Source organism: Schistocerca cancellata, chromosome 7 (genome assembly GCF_023864275.1).
Source record: "Schistocerca cancellata isolate TAMUIC-IGC-003103 chromosome 7, iqSchCanc2.1, whole genome shotgun sequence".
In the NCBI taxonomy this organism is placed as follows: Eukaryota; Metazoa; Arthropoda; class Insecta; order Orthoptera; family Acrididae; genus Schistocerca; species Schistocerca cancellata.
In genome coordinates this window covers 105,897,867-105,915,565 of record NC_064632.1, presented here as the reverse complement: position 1 = coordinate 105,915,565, position 17,699 = coordinate 105,897,867, and the positions used below count along the sequence as shown (strand labels likewise).

The window sequence follows — 17,699 nt, the reverse complement described above, 5'->3', positions numbered from 1 at the left end:
GATTTGATATCGACTACTAAATCAGTATTCTGATAACTTTAGGTTATAAAAGCACTTTATTATACAGTGACTATGCATCAGAGAAGAGATTAGTCATTAGCATGAGGCTTTATGTTAAGCTGACATCCAGTTCAGACCCTAACGTTCAACCAACTAAATAAAATGTTATCACAAAAAGATTCAACACATGTTGACTTTTTGCGATATATCATGTTCAGGTTGTTAATATTCCTTGGAGCTGTGTATGGTGCAGCAGTCTTTGCTGCCCTTGTGATGACCTCAGTTGTAGTGCTACAGTTGTCATTGTTACATGAATCCCATACGGAGTACCTCAGGCAAATAAATAGAACAACCAAGACACAATTTGAAACACTTGAACATGATGTCTGCTAGATTGAAAGGAGATGGTGAAGCAAAGGCAAAAAGAAAATATTTACTGACTTAGTAGACCTCAAGAAAGATAGATTGAAAACAAAAAGAGTATCATGACCACAAACAAATCCTTGGTTGCAGAGACTGAGACAGACACCCAAGGCTGCCAAAATCATATCAAACATAAAATTAATGTAGGTCCTTAATTGCATGGCTTTACAAAGGAGATGTCCAAGAATCATAATGTACAATACTGTCCTTTCTTTCCAAGACTGAGTGAATGGCTGCATTATTCAAGTAGAATTTGATGAACAAGATGAGCAAAGAAGAAGTGAACGAAGAAGTCAGATATTGCTTCAGGACAGGATGGTGCAATAACGAAGCTCTCCATCATGTGAATGATATCACTCCTCAGTTAAGAAACAATCTGCTCAACATAAAAAGATCATACATTGGTTTTTGAGTTATTTCATTCAAAGATTCTCTGGTACTTTCCATGTTTCAGTTGACAGATTTTTGGAACACTTTGCAGCACCTTGCAAAGAAAGAGTGATGGGATGTGCAGATTGTGGTGAGTGCAATTACCAGAAAAAAACTGTCCAAATTTAAATCAGCTACCAAAATGCATTCCATATGCAGCCAGAGAGGAAACATGTTCAAATCTGGGAAAAGAATGCCTGACTTACAAAATGCCTTTGTTGGGATAAATGAGTGAACCGGTTATGTCCAGTGAGGAATGTACAGAAACCGTAGAGCAGAAAGTAAACACAACTGACCAACAAAGATAGACTGAAGAGATGGGTAACGTTTGAAGGAAAACGAAATCACTCTACACATGGCTGATACTGGAGGAAGACCTTTGCATGGATAAAAATGTTAAGACAGCATCTAACTCGTACTGCAATACAAATGCAGCAGAAAGTCATGAATTTGACTCCAACGTGTACTCTGCAAAATAGCTTCATCAAATTGAATGTGAGTGAGCAAAACACAGCATTCAAGTTTTGAAGACAGCAACAAGAAAAATGTGTGATCAACACCCTCCACAAGGTGCTTTAATCGTTAATAGAAAGAGTATAACACATGAAAGAGCATGTGTTCACAGGTTATTACATAATACAGAAGGCAGCATAAGTTCTCCCTTGAACATGGACACAAAGAAAATGGTGAATCAGAACGAAGCCTTGACATAAATAATATTGGATAAAATGAATTTTATATGATGGCTTGAGGGTATGTTTTATAAGGTGTGAAGTGTAGTAAGTGTGAGATAGATCCTAGATTGTACAGATAATTTGAGGACTACATGATGTTAACCAAACTTTAATAAATGAAACTCTTGCTTGTTGCCTTCAAGTATTGTCAGATTGGTGCATCTCAATAGGAGGACAATTGTATTCTCAGTACCAGAGGCATTTGACATTTATTTATAAGGGGCGTTCAAAAATAAACAAGCTGGAGGCATAATTACAGAAACCAGTACCTGTATGTTAGAAGTATTGACCCTGGCTCTTGTGACACTTGACCCACTGTGACTCAAGGTGATGAATGGCTGTCTCATAAAATTCCCGAGGCTGTAATGTTAACCAGTTCCGCACGTAGAACTGGGTGTCATCGTCCGAGGTGAAGGTTATGCTGACGTTCTTCTTTGACCAAGATGATCCCCTTCTGATTCACTTCCAGCAGCATGTGACAACAGTAAATGCCCAGTGTTACTCACAAACCTTGACCACCCTTCACCAAGCGATCAAATGAAAAGGAACAGGTAATCTCACCAGTGGAGTCATTCTGCTCCACGACAATGCAAAGCCTTGTATGGCCAACACAGTCGCGGCACTACTGCAGATATTCAAAGGGTATGTTCTCGGCCACCCTCCATACAGTCTGGACCTATCTCCCTGTGATTACGACATGTTTGGTCCCCTTAAAAAGTCTCTGAGGATCAAACGATTCACCTCAGATGATGACGTCCAGCTGTATGTGCAGAACTGGTTAACATCACAACCCTGGAAATGTTATGAGACAGCCATTCACCGCCTTGTGTCACAGTGGGACAAGTGTCTCAATAGCCAGGGTCAATAATTCTAACATACAGGTACTGGTTTTTGTAATTATACCTCCACCTCATTTCTTTTTGAATGCCCCTTACATTAGGCAACCATGATGGAGAGGAAGTTGGTGAAGGTGGCACAAATAAATGCTGTATGAAGCAGAGTTGCCATGACATGGATAAGGATAGTGGTAGAAGAGCTAGACTTGGGTATAGTGTGCAGCCGCATAACATAAAAATAACTACTCTGTAAATAGTAATCACTTACAATGATACAGTGCAAACTACCATTATCTTCTGTGATTCCTTTTTGTTATAACTATTGTAAATATGTATCAGCAAGATCCAATTTTGAAATGTATTTTCCACCTGAAAATATTGACAGTAATTCTTCAGCTATTGGTACCGGGCATGTTTCTATTGTTGATTGAGAATTTATAGCTACCTTAAAGTGTCCACAGAGCCTTAAAGATCCGTTGGGTTATTTAATTACTAGCCAAAAACCTGGCAGTGCCTGGGTATTCAGTTTGCCAACTTTGTACAACAAACAAAATGTTCTATATACTCCCGCAGCAAAATCAGTATGAGATTATCCTGGACAGTTTCTGTATACCGGATGCAACTGCTTTGCATGTCTACAACACGATTTTGTATATGTCTCTTTGGCAACACCTCATCATAGCTCTGTAGATGGCTTTTGATTTCGCTTACAGGCATTTACATTTCACAGTTGAAAGCTGTCAAAAACACTGCTGGTGTCAAGGATTTCCTGAAGTTAACTCAATTGTAGGAATGTCTTAGTAGTAAAGGGTAAACGATGCAGCACTTTTTATGCATCTCAGTGTTGATGACATCATATCTCATGAACTGTGTGTTGTACAATCATATGTTTCTGTAGGTACATTCACCTGCAAACGTGGATGCTGTTTGATAAATATGTTGCAATTAGAGTTAGTACCAAAGAAGCAATAACTTCAAACAGCGTTCACAATGTGGCAGTTTTTCACTCAACTCGGTGTTTATGATGGCATATCTACAGAACTATTATAGTTATATTAAAAACAAAGATTCCATGAATTACCAAACAGGAAAGTGCTGGTAGATAGGCACAATAAAAAACACACACACAAAATTTCGAGCTTTCGCAACCCCCGGTTGCTTCGTCAGGAAAGAGGGAAGGAGAGGGAAAGATGAAAGGATGTGGGTTTTAAGGGAGAGGGCAAGGAGTCATTCCAATCCCGGGAGTGGAAAGACTTACCTTAGGGGGAAAAAAGGACAGGTATACACTCGCACACACACACGTTCATCCACACATATACAGACACAAGCAGACATATTTAAAGACAAAGAGTTTGGGCAGAGATGTCAGTCGAGGCGGAAGTGCAGAGGCAAAGATGTTGTTGAATGACAGATGAGGTATGAGTGGCGGCAACTTGAAATTAGCGGAGATAGAGGCCTGGTGGATAACGGGAAGAGAGGATATATTGAAGGGCAAGTTCCCATCTCTGGAGTTCGGATAGGTTGGTGTTAGTGGGAAGTATCCAGATAACCCGGACGGTGTAACACTGTGCCAAGATGTGCTGGCCGTGCACCAAGGCATGTTTAGCCACAGGGTGATCCTCATTACCAACAAACACTGTCTGCCTGTGTCCATTCATGCGAATGGACAGTTTGTTGCTGGTCATTCCCACATACAAAGCATCACAGTGTAGGTAGTAGGTCATATGGTAAATCACGTGGGTGCTTTCACACGTGGCTCTGCCTTTGATCGTGTACATCTTCCGGGTTACAGGACTGAAGTAGGTGGTGGTGGGAGGGTGCATGGGACAGGTTTTACACTGGGGGCGGTTACAAGGGTAGGAGCCAGAGGGTAGGGAAGGTGGTTTGGGGATTTCATAGGGATGAACCAAGAGGTTACGAAGGTTAGGTGGATGGCGGAAAGACACTCTTGGTGGAGTGGGGAGGATTTCATGAAGGATGGATCTCATTTCGGGGCAGGATTTGAGGAAGTCGTATCCCTGCTGGAGAGCCACATTCAGAGTGTGATCCAGTCCCGGGAAGTATCCTGTCACAAGTGGGGCACTTTTGGGGTTCTTGTGTGAGAGGTTCTGGGTTTGAGGGGATGAGGAAGTGGCTCTGGTTATTTGCTTCTGTACCAGGTCGGGAGGGTAGTTGCGGGATGCGAAAGCTGTTTTCAGGTTGTTGGTGTAATGGTTCAGGGATTCAGGACTGGAGCAGATTCGTTTGCCATGAAGGCCTAGGCTGTAGGGAAGGGACCTTTTGATATGGAATGGGTGGCAGCTGTCATAATGGAGGTACTGTTGCTTGTTGGTGGGTTTGATGTGGACGGATGTGTGAAGCTGGCCATTGGACAGATGGAGGTCAACGTCAAGGAAAGTGGCATGGCATTTGGAGTAGGACCAGGTGAATCTGATGGAACCAAAGGAGTTGAGGTTGGAGAGGAAATTCTGGAGTTCTTCTTCACTGTGAGTCCAGCTCATGAAGATGTCATCAATAAATCTGTACCAAACTTTGGGTTGGCAGGCTTGGGTAACCAAGAAGGCTTCCTCTAAGTGACCCATAAATAGGTTGGCAGACGAAGGGGCCATCCTGGTACCCATGGCTGTTCCCTTTCATCAATAAATCTGTACCAAACTTTGGGTTGGCAGGCTTGGGTAACCAAGAAGGCTTACTCTAAGCGACCCATAAATAGGTTGGCATACAAAGGGGCCATCCTGGTACCCATGGCTGTTCCCTTTCATCAATAAATCTGTACCAACCTCCACCTCAAAAAACTATCCAATCTCCTGGTTTCCCACCTCCAGAAAGGCAACTCACTCACCCTCCACAACCTTTCCAACAAACCTCAACCTCCTCTCATTGCACACAGACCCAGTCTCTCCCATCTACTCAATCTCCCACTTCCAGCTCCACTCCCCCCAACACTTCAAAATTCTAGCCAACACAATGTGGAACCACAACACCCCAATTCAGTAGTTAACCTTTCCTCCAAACCTCTCTCCCAATCTGAAACCTCTATCCTATCCAAAGGCCTCACCTTCAGCCCCACTCCCAGATTCAACCAAACTGCCCTTGTCAAAGATTTACTGTCCTATACTCATAGTCTCCGCTGGAAATATCACTTTGCCACGAAGAAAAATAATCCTGATCCCACTCCTAATGATCCAACTCCCCAAGACACTATCCAAATTGAACCCTGCCTGGAACAGTTCCATCCTCCGTCACAGCGGGACCCACCTCCTCTTCCTCAAAATCGCCCTCTCCAAACCTTCCAGGAATTCCTCACTTCCAGCCTTGCCTCTCAATCTTTCTTGAAAAACCTTGATCCTACTCCCAACATCACCACAGCCGAAGCCCATGCTATCCGTGATCTGAAAGCTGACCGATCCATCATCATTCTTCCGGCTGACAAGGGTTCCACGACCGTGGTACTTGATCGTCGGGAGTATGTGGCTGAGGGACTGCGTCAGCTTTCAGACAACACTACATACAAAGTTTGACAAGGTAATCCCATTCCTGATGTCCAGGCGGAGCTTCAAGGAATCCTCAGAACCTTAAGCCCCCTACAAAACCTTTCACCTGACTCCATCAATCTCCTGACCCCACAGACACCTCGCACTCCTACCTTCTACCTACTTCCTAAAATTCACAAACCCAAACATCCCGGCCGCCCCGTTGTAGCTGGTTACCAAGCCCCCACAGAACGTATCTCTGCCTATGTAGATCAACACCTTCAACCCATTACATGTAGTCTCCCATCCTTCATCAAAGACACCAACCACTTTCTCGAATGCCTGGAATCCTTACCCAGTCTGTTACTTCCGGAAACCATCCTTGTAACCATTGATGCCACTTCCCTATACACAAATATCCCGCACGTCCAGGGCCTCGCTGCAATGGAGCACTTCCTTTCACGCCGATCACCTGCCACCCTACCTAAAACCTCTTTCCTCATCACCTTAGCCAGCTTTATCCTGACTCACAACTTCTTCACTTTTGAAGGCCAGACATACCAACAATTAAAGGGAACAGCCATGGGTACCAGGATGGCCCCTTCGTATGCCAACCTATTTATGGGTCGCTTAGAGGAAGCCTTCTTGGTTACCCAAGCCTGCCAACCCAAAGTTTGGTACAGATTTATTGATGACATCTTCATGATCTGGACTCACAGTGAAGAAGAACTCCAGAATTTCCTCTCCAACCTCAACTCCTTTGGTTCCATCAGATTCACCTGGTCCTACTCCAAATCCCATGCCACTTTCCTTGACGTTGACCTCCATCTGTCCAATGGCCAGCTTCACACATCCGTCCACATCAAACCCACCAACAAGCAACAGTACCTCCATTATGACAGCTGCCACCCATTCCATATCAAAAGGGCCCTTCCCTACAGCCTAGGCCTTCGTGGCAAACGAATCTGCTCCAGTCCTGAATCCCTGAACCATTACACCAACTACCTGAAAACAGCTTTCGCATCCCGCAACTACCCTCCCGACCTGGTACAGAAGCAAATAACCAGAGCCACTTCCTCATCCCCTCAAACCCAGAACCTCTCACACAAGAACCCCAAAAGTGCCCCACTTGTGACAGGATACTTCCCGGGACTGGATCACACTCTGAATGTGGCTCTCCAGCAGGGATACGACTTCCTCAAATCCTGCCCTGAAATGAGACCCATCCTTCATGAAATCCTCCCCACTCCACCAAGAGTGTCTTTCCGCCGTCCACCTAACCTTCGTAACCTCTTGGTTCATCCCTATGAAATCCCCAAACCACCTTCCCTACCCTCTGGCTCCTTCCCTTGTAACCGCCCCCGGTGTAAAACCTGTCCCATGCACCCTCCCACCACCACCTACTTCAGTCCTGTAACCCGGAAGATGTACACGATCAAAGGCAGAGCCACATGTGAAAGCACCCACGTGATTTACCAACTGACCTACTACCTACACCGTGATGCTTTGTATGTGGGAATGACCAGCAACAAACTGCCCATTCGCATGAATGGACACAGGCAGACAGTGTTTGTTGGTAATGAGGATCACCCTGTGGCTAAACATGCCTTGGTGCACGGCCAGCACATCTTGGCACAGTGTTACACCGTCCGGGTTATCTGGATACTTCCCACTAACACCAACCTATCCGAACTCCGGAGATGGGAACTTGCCCTTCAATATATCCTCTCTTCCCGTTATCCACCAGGCCTCAATCTCCGCTAATTTCAAGTTGCCGCCACTCATACCTCACCTGTCATTCAACAACATCTTTGCCTCTGCACTTCCGCCTCGACTGACATCACTGCCCAAACTCTTTGTCTTTAAATATGTCTGCTTGTGTCTGTATATGTGTGGATGAACGTGTGTGTGTGTGCGAGTGTATACCTGTCCTTTTTTCCCCCTAAGGTAAGTCTTTCCACTCCCGGGATTGGAATGACTCCTTGCCCTCTCCCTTAAAACCCACATCCTTTCATCTTTCCCTCTCCTTCCCTCTTTCCTGACGAAGCAACCGGGGGTTGCGAAAGCTCGAAATTTTGCGTGTGTGTTTTTTATTGTGCCTATCTACCAGCACTTTCCCGTTTGGTAAGTCATGGAATCTTTGTTTTTAATATATTTTTCCCATGTGGAATGTTTCATTCTATTTTATTGAACTATTATAGTTAGATGGTTTTTTACCCCCACAATGATTATTGCCTGACTGCAAGGGATTTGTGTAACAAGTTTGGTTGAAATCAGTGCAGTGGTTTAGGAGTAGATGTGGAACATACATACATGCACACATACATACGTAGATTTTTATAATACATTTGGATTACAAATGAAGGAACGTAACACTACTGAAAGTGATAGTTACCATACTTGCCACTAAACACAATTGTGTTATTCTTGCTTAATTTCATACCTGAATGTGAACAGAATCATTTGGAGTATATGAAATTTTGGGGTCTGTTGTTGGTTTTAACGTGGGCCTCAACCATCTCTCTCACTTCCCATCTCTTAGGCAGCAGGGGGCTAGTGCTTGGGTGTGTATGCATGTATGAATGTCTATATGATGACAAAGAATTACATTAGAAAACAAGACACTAATGGTAGTAGGTGAGTTTTGGTATTTGGGCAGCAAAATAGCTGGTAATGGATAAAGTTGAGAGGATATAAAATGTAGACTGGCAATGGCAAGAAAACAATTTTTGAAGAAGATAAATTTGTTGACAATGAGTATAGATTTAAGTATCAGGAAGTATTTTGTGAAGATATTTGTCTGTAGTGTAGCTATGTATGGACGTGAAACGTGTGATAAACAGTTAAGACAAAAATAGAATAGAAACTTTTGAAATGTAATTCTACATGAGAATACTGAAGATCACATAACTAATGAAGAGACAAGAGATTTGTGACATGACTAGACCAACAGCAGAGTTTGGTTTATAGGACACAGTCTGAGACACCGAAAGCTCACCAGTTTAGTACTGGAAGGAGGGGGGAGGGGGAAGTGTAGAGGGAGGCCAGCAGATGAATACAGTAAGCAGATTCAGAAGGATGTTGGCTGCAGTAATTATTTGGAGATGAAGAGGCTTGCACAAGATACAGTAGCATGATGAAGGGCTACATCGAACCAGTCTTTGGACTGAAGGCCACAACAACACATATATTTGTATGATGTGTATGTAACCACAACAATACATATATGTGTGTTATGTGTGTGTATATGTATGTGTACACTAGCTTGAAAAAGGGTTCATCCAAGAGCTAGCAAAGTTCTCAGTTTTGTTTATGTGTCTTTCAACTCAATGTCTCTGCTATTTAGCGATGCGACTTGAACTTCTAAATTATTTGCATTCCACCAACACTTTCTGTCCTATTTATATTACACATATTCTCTGATTTTCCTAGCCATTCAGTATGTTTTCCTGTGCTTCAGATGAGTTCCTGGATGTTTGATTTATATACTGATGTTGTTGAAACAATGTTACTGTTCCTTTTATTTGAACACGAAATCTGGTTACATGTTTTGTGTAAATAAAGAGTTCAGATCACAACACACCGTCTGGCTGGTGATGGTTATGCGAAGAATCATCACTGTGAAGTACTGCTAATCCATTAAATAAGCCAGAGTCTTTGATGAGCCTGCAAAGCACTCTCAGCAGACAATGAGAATGGCAGTGTCAGAAGGAGCAAGGGACCACTTCATGGTACCTGCAAAGTTGCAGCAGAACCAAGGCAGCTGCTGCTGGCGCAGCTGCTGCGGTGGCAGTGGAGGAGTAGTGGAGGACCACCCCATGGTCTCTTTGGGGTGATGGTAACAAATATGTATTCCTGCAGTGGTTGCTGCTGCTGCTGAGGTGGTGGTGGTGGTTGAAGGGTGAAGAGGAGGTTGCGGATGATGCCTCTGGAGCTCTCACTGTAGGTTGTAGGGAGGTGGTTGGCCTGGTTGAAGGCCAGTGCCACAGTTGTTTTGATGGTGATCATTCTGCCAGTGGAATCTGTCAGTATCCACATTGTAAGGATGCCTGCCATGGGCACCTGTATGGTCATGGTGGGGGAGGGGGGAGGGCATCCATGTGCTATCCAAATGTCTGCTCCTGTATTTAGACTTCTCTGTGGAAGCTTTTGTGGTACAATGGATGCTGCTGGTGTTGTTCAAGGGGCAAATGGAGGACATTTCCACTGGACTGTATTTACTCAAAACATGGTTAGAGCATCTTTCCTAGAAGAAGACTGAATCACCACCTTTATCTTTTCTTTGAAGGAGCAGTCCATCTGCTGTGCCTCTCTCTCTGTTAGAGGACATGAAGGAGCAGTGAAGAGATGCTGAACAGCCATGTTGAGTGCAATACTCTACAAAGGGAGCAGATTCAAACTGGGGGCCATTATCTATCACCATGGCCCGTAGGAGGCTTTCAGACATGAAAATCTGTATGAGTGCCTTAATTGTCTCTTTGTGTTGTATTGGAGTACATACTGACAGTGTAAGGAAACTTTGTAAAAGTGTCTATGATGGTTGTCACATTGAGTTGAGAAAAGGACCTGTGAAGTCTACATGAATTTGGTCTCAAAGAACAGCAGGCTGAAGCCAGGATGAAAAAACTTTTGGAAGAGATACCTGCTGGGGTCACAGTCAGGACATGAGTGAGTGAATGCCTCAATGTTTTCGTTAATTACTGGCCCATAAACATAATGGTGGGCCAAGATCTTCATTTGTGTGATGCCCCAGTGGCTGTTGTGAAGCAGGACGAGGACCAGAGAGTAGACTGAGGGTGGTATCAGCACCCAGAGGCATTCTTTCTCCTTAGTGAGTCAGAGGACCCCGTCCTTTGCTGACAGCCGATATTACAAAGAAAAGTAGCATTGTAATGTTGGGTCCTATCTCAGAGGGAGGTGCTCCATCCAGCCTGACTTCACACACTTAGAAAAGTGGTGGATAATGGTGTCTTACCGTAGTTATGTTGCAATTGTGAGTGTTGTGACTAGAAAATTGTTTAAAGTGAAAAGAGCCTCTGAGTGAATGTGGAAGCACATGACCTCTTGTTGGTAAAATTCTGCATCAGTACTAACTGGTAGCGGGGAAAATGCTTCTGCATTTGTGTGCTGGCATATTGGTTAGTATGTGATGTATGACTAATGTGAAGGAAAACAAAGTAGCCAGGAACCCACCCCTGTCAGCATTATGCCCTGTTGTCAGGCAATGATGATAGAGAGCCAAATAAAGCAAGCAAAGCCTTGTGACTGCTAACTTGCTAAAATTTCAGATAATAGAGGTATGTGTGAAATTTGCACATTGCATAAATGATGGCAAGGTTCTCTTTCTCGACCTGGACGTAGTTGTGTTAGGCCTTATTCAATGTTTTGAAGGTGAAAGGTATTGGATGTTTTGATACATTGGCTTCCTGATGTGAAAAGACAGTGTTTTTACTGTGCTGTGAAAAATTTGTGGCAAGGATCAAAAGTTTTCAAGGAGTAAGGAACTAAACAAGGTGCCTTTTGTAGGGCACACTTAAGAGTGCGGAACACATTGTCGCATTTGGGCAATCGAACAAACTCAGCCCAATGCTTGTGGAGAGCATTAATAGGTTGTGCAATCTGCACCATGTTCACTATAAATTTCCTTTGCTCACAAAAGTGTTAGTTGTTTTAAGTTCCAATGTGGGTGCTGTAGTGTCCTTTATACAATTTTTACGGACAGTGTGTGTGCAATAAATATAAAAATAGTGAATAACATAAAATAGACAAGACTTAAAAGGCATTTGTGAAGAACTATATTAGTAATATTTATGAAGACCTGTAACGTAAATACTCTGGTGCGAAAAGGACTTTATCGCTGATGATTAATATCGTAGTGAAAAATATATTGAAATCAAATATTTGTACCTTTGTGTAATTATATATGCGATGGACAGAACAAATCCTTTTCTTCTGCTTCTTTTGTTCATTAGAGATTGTGGGTAGTGCTTAATGCTTTCAGATGTTCATATTGTTTTCTCTCCTAGACGATGTTAAGGTGTGTATGTAAAGTATTACTTAAATTATATGCATAAAAACTATCTCTTGTTACTATTTCAAGGTAATATAAGCACCTCATCGCAATGTTTCACTTGCAGAGAAAGATTAATTAGTATTTTTCAGCTGCTAAAGCCTTTATTGCTGATGGGCAACAATTGGCTGCCATTGTGCGGGAGATTCAAATATCAAGTTATTTTGCAGATGTCATTCATAGCAGTGGCTACTAAATCATTTTTAATCATTATTTACTTTGAGTTTGAGGATTTCAGTAATTTGCATTTACAAGGGTTCATCTAAAATAAAATCAAGCATTTAGAGCATTAATGGGTTGTGCAATCTGCACCATGTTCACTATAAATTTCTTTTGCTCATGAAAGTTTGTAGATGTTTTAAGTTCCATTGTGGGCGCACATCTTCAGTGGCCTGCATATGGTGCTTGGTCAGTAGCACCCCATTTCTGTTTATAATGAAACCCAAGAACTTGATTTTCTGTTGAAAAAAAAAAATGACGCTTTTTGAGATTACACTTTAGGCTGGTGTTCTGTAAGGCAAAAAAAGCGAATGTAAGTTCTCAAGCTACTCACAGTTGTTAGATTACATGATGATTATATTCCTGAGATATTACCACATGATGAAATCTCGTGGATCAGGTGTTCTAAGTTCTTTGGAAAACTGCAGGCTCAAGAGAAATGTCATAAGGAAGCCATCGATAGGTCAAGTTTTAATGGTATGCTCAAAACGAGACTGGAGTCTTGATGCAAAGGTAGTTGCAAGTAAGTCTCTGACAGATCTCTCTCTTAATCTCGACCGGTTGAAGGGGTGGCTGGATGCCCTTCCTGTCACAACCCCGTACAGCCCCCCCCCCTCCCCTCTGGTACAGAATAAATGTACCCCAATTGTGTGCATATAGTGTAATCCATGGAATAGTGCGAACGTGTTTCAAATGCCTGCAAGTTGTGTAACTGAGACGGAACATGGGGACCAGCCCAGTATTCACCTTGCAGGATATGGAAAACCGCCTAAAAACCACATCCAGGCTGGCCGGCCCACCGGCCCTTGTTGTTAGTGTGCCGGGCGGATTCAATCCGGGGCCGGCGTGCCTACTCGGGTCCAGGAACCAGCGCGTTAGCGCTCTCAGCTACCCTGGCAGGTCTAAGTCTCTGACAGGTTGAATTCAGAAAAATATTCTCCATATTTCAGTTCTGAAAAAAAAAGGTCTTTGAAATGTAGAATTGAATAGGTATCAAACCTCACTTAGGAATTAACAGCTTTACAGTCCCCACACAGTATGAGGGAGCTATTCAGTTTGTGAACGACAACTAAAGTGGATGCCTATGTACCAGACATGATAGGCATGATCACTTCATGTTACTGGAGATGATCTAGCTCTTTTTCTAACAGCCTTCACAGAATGTGGGGTAAAGGACATACCATTGCAAAAAGGGGAACCACATCAGGTTGGAAGTGTATTGCGGTCTATGAATTGGTGGCACAATCTAGCCCTGGAGAGAGTAACTCTGAAAACTGCATGACAGCAGTTTGTTTTATTTATTGAGTCATGGTGGTCTCTTGCAATCATTCTGTGGAGGAAGAATTTGCAGACACTGCTGTATTTATGACCTGAAAAATGCTGTTTGTCACACCTGGGACATTGTTGACGGGGGTGACACCTCAGACAATCTGGACAAGATGACTGCTGCCATTATTGGTAAACTGCCATGGAAAGAGAGCTAGCATCAGATGAGAATGACCTAGATTTCGAACAGTGTTGCTTGGGGGGGGGGGGGGGGGTGCTGTTTGTGTATGCCGCTGTGAATCTTGCTGGTGGCAGGATTATTTACAAGTGATGAAGTGTACTGGCTGCATTATTACTGAGCAAGCTGGTTGTTCATCTATCACTGCTGAGTCAAATTTGGAAACTGCAGGCTGTGTGTGCCAGTATTGTTGAATTTCATATGGAAATTTGAAACTTTGTGTATTGTGAAGACTTCTTCTAAAAAAGGATATGACTTTTTAAAGCCTGCATGCAAACCTCAGTATCTAGACACATTGAATAAAACAGTCCCAAATAAGAGACAGTGTAAGATCATTTACATGTCTCATTTGCTTATACAAAGTTACCATGCTGACGTAAACTTCTGAGTTCTGCAATCTATTCCTGTTTGGGACATTCCAGGAAATGACAGTCTATCTGAGTCATCTAATGCATGGAACTTACAAAGTAAACACATAACATCTTTATGTTACCATGACAAAAGGAGATACTTTTGAATGTCTGGAACACTGACCTTAAATGCTGTGATGTGGTTGTTCAGCCATCAGGACACATCCCAATCATCATTGGCATCTTTGGAAAATGGGAATGGAGGCATAGCTGGTGCCACCGATGCTAAACGTGCTGTTAACTGTTATTGTATCAGAGTGACGAGTTGCTGTAGGCGTTGTTCCCCTACTGCAGTTTCGTGGTGAGCAGCTGTTGATGTCATTCTTCATGGTGTCTTTTCTCCCGAGATTTGAGGAATTGTAAGAATCTGGAATCCATCGTATGATGCTATGAGTATGTAGACTATTGGTATGATACCATCGTTCTCTTTATTTGAACACTAAATCTGCTTACAAGTTTAGTACAAGTAAAGAATTCGGATCATAACACACATGGCTTATGGCTAGCAGTGGTTACTCAAATAATCAACACAGTGAAATACTGAACACAGTGAAATACTGCAAGTCTGTGGAATAAGCCAAAGTCCATCAAGCGCTATGAGAATTCCAGTTCGAATCAAACACTGGACAGGACAAAGTCTGCAGTATGTGTTGCCAACAGGGACAAAGCTGTATGCATCTGGTAATCATGCAGTTAGAATACTAGAGTGACATGCTGTTGCTGTGTGGGCTACTTTATCTCGCTATGGAGATCATGGGTTCATACCACATGATGTGACAGGATGATGGGAAGTGTCTCCATCCAGCTGCTGTGTGCTCACTATCAGCTGTGAACACATGGTGACACCATTTGTGAAAACAAGTAGATAGTCTTGCTCTCTGAGTTGATGTAGGCATCACTGGATATGGCAGGCACTACACTCTTTTTGTTACAGTGCAACAGCATTGTGGTGGTCCTTAAGTTTCTTTTTATCATTAGATTTTCTTGTTAATACAAAGTTTGCAGAGACTCATTGATCATTTATTAAGCCAGCATTCTGAGAAATCTATTTAAAATTGTTAGTTTGGTATTTTATTTAGTGTCATGCCTTTTGTTGCAGGCGCTGATACTATCAATCGTCAAGCTGTTCTGTGCCACCGAGTACTCCGCACTCTCCAACATCTAGCCCACCAGTCATCACGTCTTGACCGACATACTTGGGAAGCACTGTTACTTTTTCTCCTTGCAATAAATGATACACTATTGTCTCCTCCAACAATCAAAGGTAAAATTATTCCTCCCAAAATTTGTGTAGCACAGTTTTAAAAAAAATATGTTGTAATTTAATTGGTGAGTGATAAACGGATAATGTGACAGACCACTGAGGTATGCAAAATAACAGAAAATATGTGAGGAGTTAGAAAAATAATGAGAATTCCTATGCTGCAGGTGGAGGGGGAGTATTGACTGTTGTCCCAATAGGTACCTCTGCTACTAACTATTCAGCTGGCCAGCTGTCACCTGTGGGGAAGCATCAGTGGAGTGCTTGTATTCCTAAATATCGTTTCGCATGTTCGGTGATTTTACAGTTAGGGATATAATGTAACAATGAGTGTAGATCAAGTTATTTCGTGGTTAGGAAAAATCTTCTGCAGAAAATGGTCACCACAAATTTGTTCCCCAAGGTACCACAATTATTTAAGTACTAAAATGAGTAGATGAGGCATTTAAAAGAAGAAGAAGAAGAAGAAGAAGAAGAAGAAATGCAGCCTACATCATAGCCATCCAAAGATTGATACCTTGACCTTGATAACACTTTGGGGTGCACTGTTGTTGAGTCTTAGCCAGTCTCTAACCAAAAACCAAATGGCAATAGATTTGCACCCACCCAGTTCAGTGGATGTATCCTTGCAGCGACATTCTCCTGTTCTCTAGATAGAGAAAATGCCCTGAACGGGACTTATTTTCAGAACATAGGAGGCATGAAACAAAAATCACTAAGGCCACTACATGGCTTAACTTTGAACAAATTTATGAATTTATCCACCAGTGGGTGAAACATTTGGACAAGTGCATTAGGTCTGACAGTCATTATTTCAAAAGCGATTAATAATGTAATTTTTTGTGGAATATAAAATGTGTTACTGAATAATGTTTATCGCTACTGAGTCCTATCTTCTTGCTGTGTAGCAGTTTGATCTCCATCCAACTGTACCACCTAACGGGGTAGTCAGCTCAGTCATGGTCAGGTTCTGGAACATTGCTACACAAGTTAGTTATTGCAGTAGAGATTTAGGAACCAGGTTTTAAATTGTAAGACATTTCCTGGGGCAGATGTGGATTCTGACCACAATCTATTGGTTATGAACTGCAGATTGAAACTGAAGAAACTGCAAAAAGGTTGGAATTTAAGGAGATGGGACCTGGATAAACTGAAAGAACCAGAGGTTGTAGAGAGTTTCAGGGAGAGCATAAGGGAACAATTGACAGGAATGGGGGAAAGATATACAGTAGAAGAAGAATGGGTAGCTCTGAGGGATGAAGTGGTGAAGGCAGCAGACGATCAGGTAGGTAAAAAGACGAGGGCTAATAGAAATCCTTGGGTAACAGAAGAAATATTGAATTTAATTGATGAAAGGAGAAAATATAAAAATGCAGTAAATGAAGCAGGCAAAAAGGAACACAAACGTCTCAAAAATGAGATCAACAGGAAGTGCAAAATGGCTAAGCAGGGATGGCTAGAGGACAAATGTAAGGATGTAGAGGCTTGTCTCACTAGGGGTAAGATAGATACTGCCTACAGGAAAATTAAAGAGACCTTTGGAGAGAAGAGAACCACTTGTATGAATATCAAGAGATCAGATGGCAACCCAGTTCTAAGCAAAGAAGGGAAAGCAGGAAGGTGGAAGGAGTATATAGAGGGTTTATACAAGGGCGATGTACTTGAGGACAATATTATGGAAATGGAAGAGGATGTAGATGAAGACGAAATGGGAGATAAGATACTGCGTGAAGAGTTTGACAGAGCACTGAAAGACCTGAGTCAAAACAAGGCCCCGGGAGTAGACAACATTCCATTAGAACTACTGATGGCCTCGGGAGAGCCAGTCATGACAAAACTCTACCATCTGGTGAGCACGATGTATGAGACAGGCTAATACCCTCAGACTTCAAGAAGAATATAATAATTCCAATCCCAAAGGAAGCAGGTGTTGACAGATGTGAAAATTACCGAACTATCAGTTTAATAAGTCACAGCTGCAAAATACTAACGCGAATTCTTTACAGGCGAATGGAAAAACTGGTAGAAGCCGACCTCGGGGAAGATCAGTTTGGATTCCGTAGAAATGTTGGAACACGTGAGGCAATACTGACCTTACGACTTATCTTGGAAGAAAGATTAAGAAAAGGCAAACCTACGTTTCTAGCATTTGTAGACTTAGAGAAAGCTTTTGACAATGTTGACTGGAATACTCTCTTTCAAATTCTGAAGGTGGCAGGGGTAAAATACAGGGAGCAAAAGGCTATTTACAATTTGTACAGAAACCAGATGGCAGTTACAAGAGTTGAGGGGCATGAAAGGGAAGCAGTGGTTGGGAAAGGAGTGAGACAGGGTTGTAGC

The 17,699-nt window shown here is 42.5% G+C and overlaps 1 protein-coding gene across 6 annotated transcripts in view; it reads left to right on the top strand.

Moving 5' to 3' along the window:
* LOC126091976 (ral GTPase-activating protein subunit beta) overlaps positions 1–17,699 on the top strand; it is a 401,079-nt gene that overhangs the window by 29,880 nt on the left and 353,500 nt on the right. For all 6 annotated transcript variants that reach the window (XM_049907338.1, XM_049907336.1, XM_049907335.1 and 3 more), the window contains one exon: positions 15,198–15,362. In XM_049907338.1, coding sequence (XP_049763295.1) covers positions 15,198–15,362 — 165 coding nt within the window. The remainder of the gene's footprint in view (positions 1–15,197; positions 15,363–17,699) is intronic.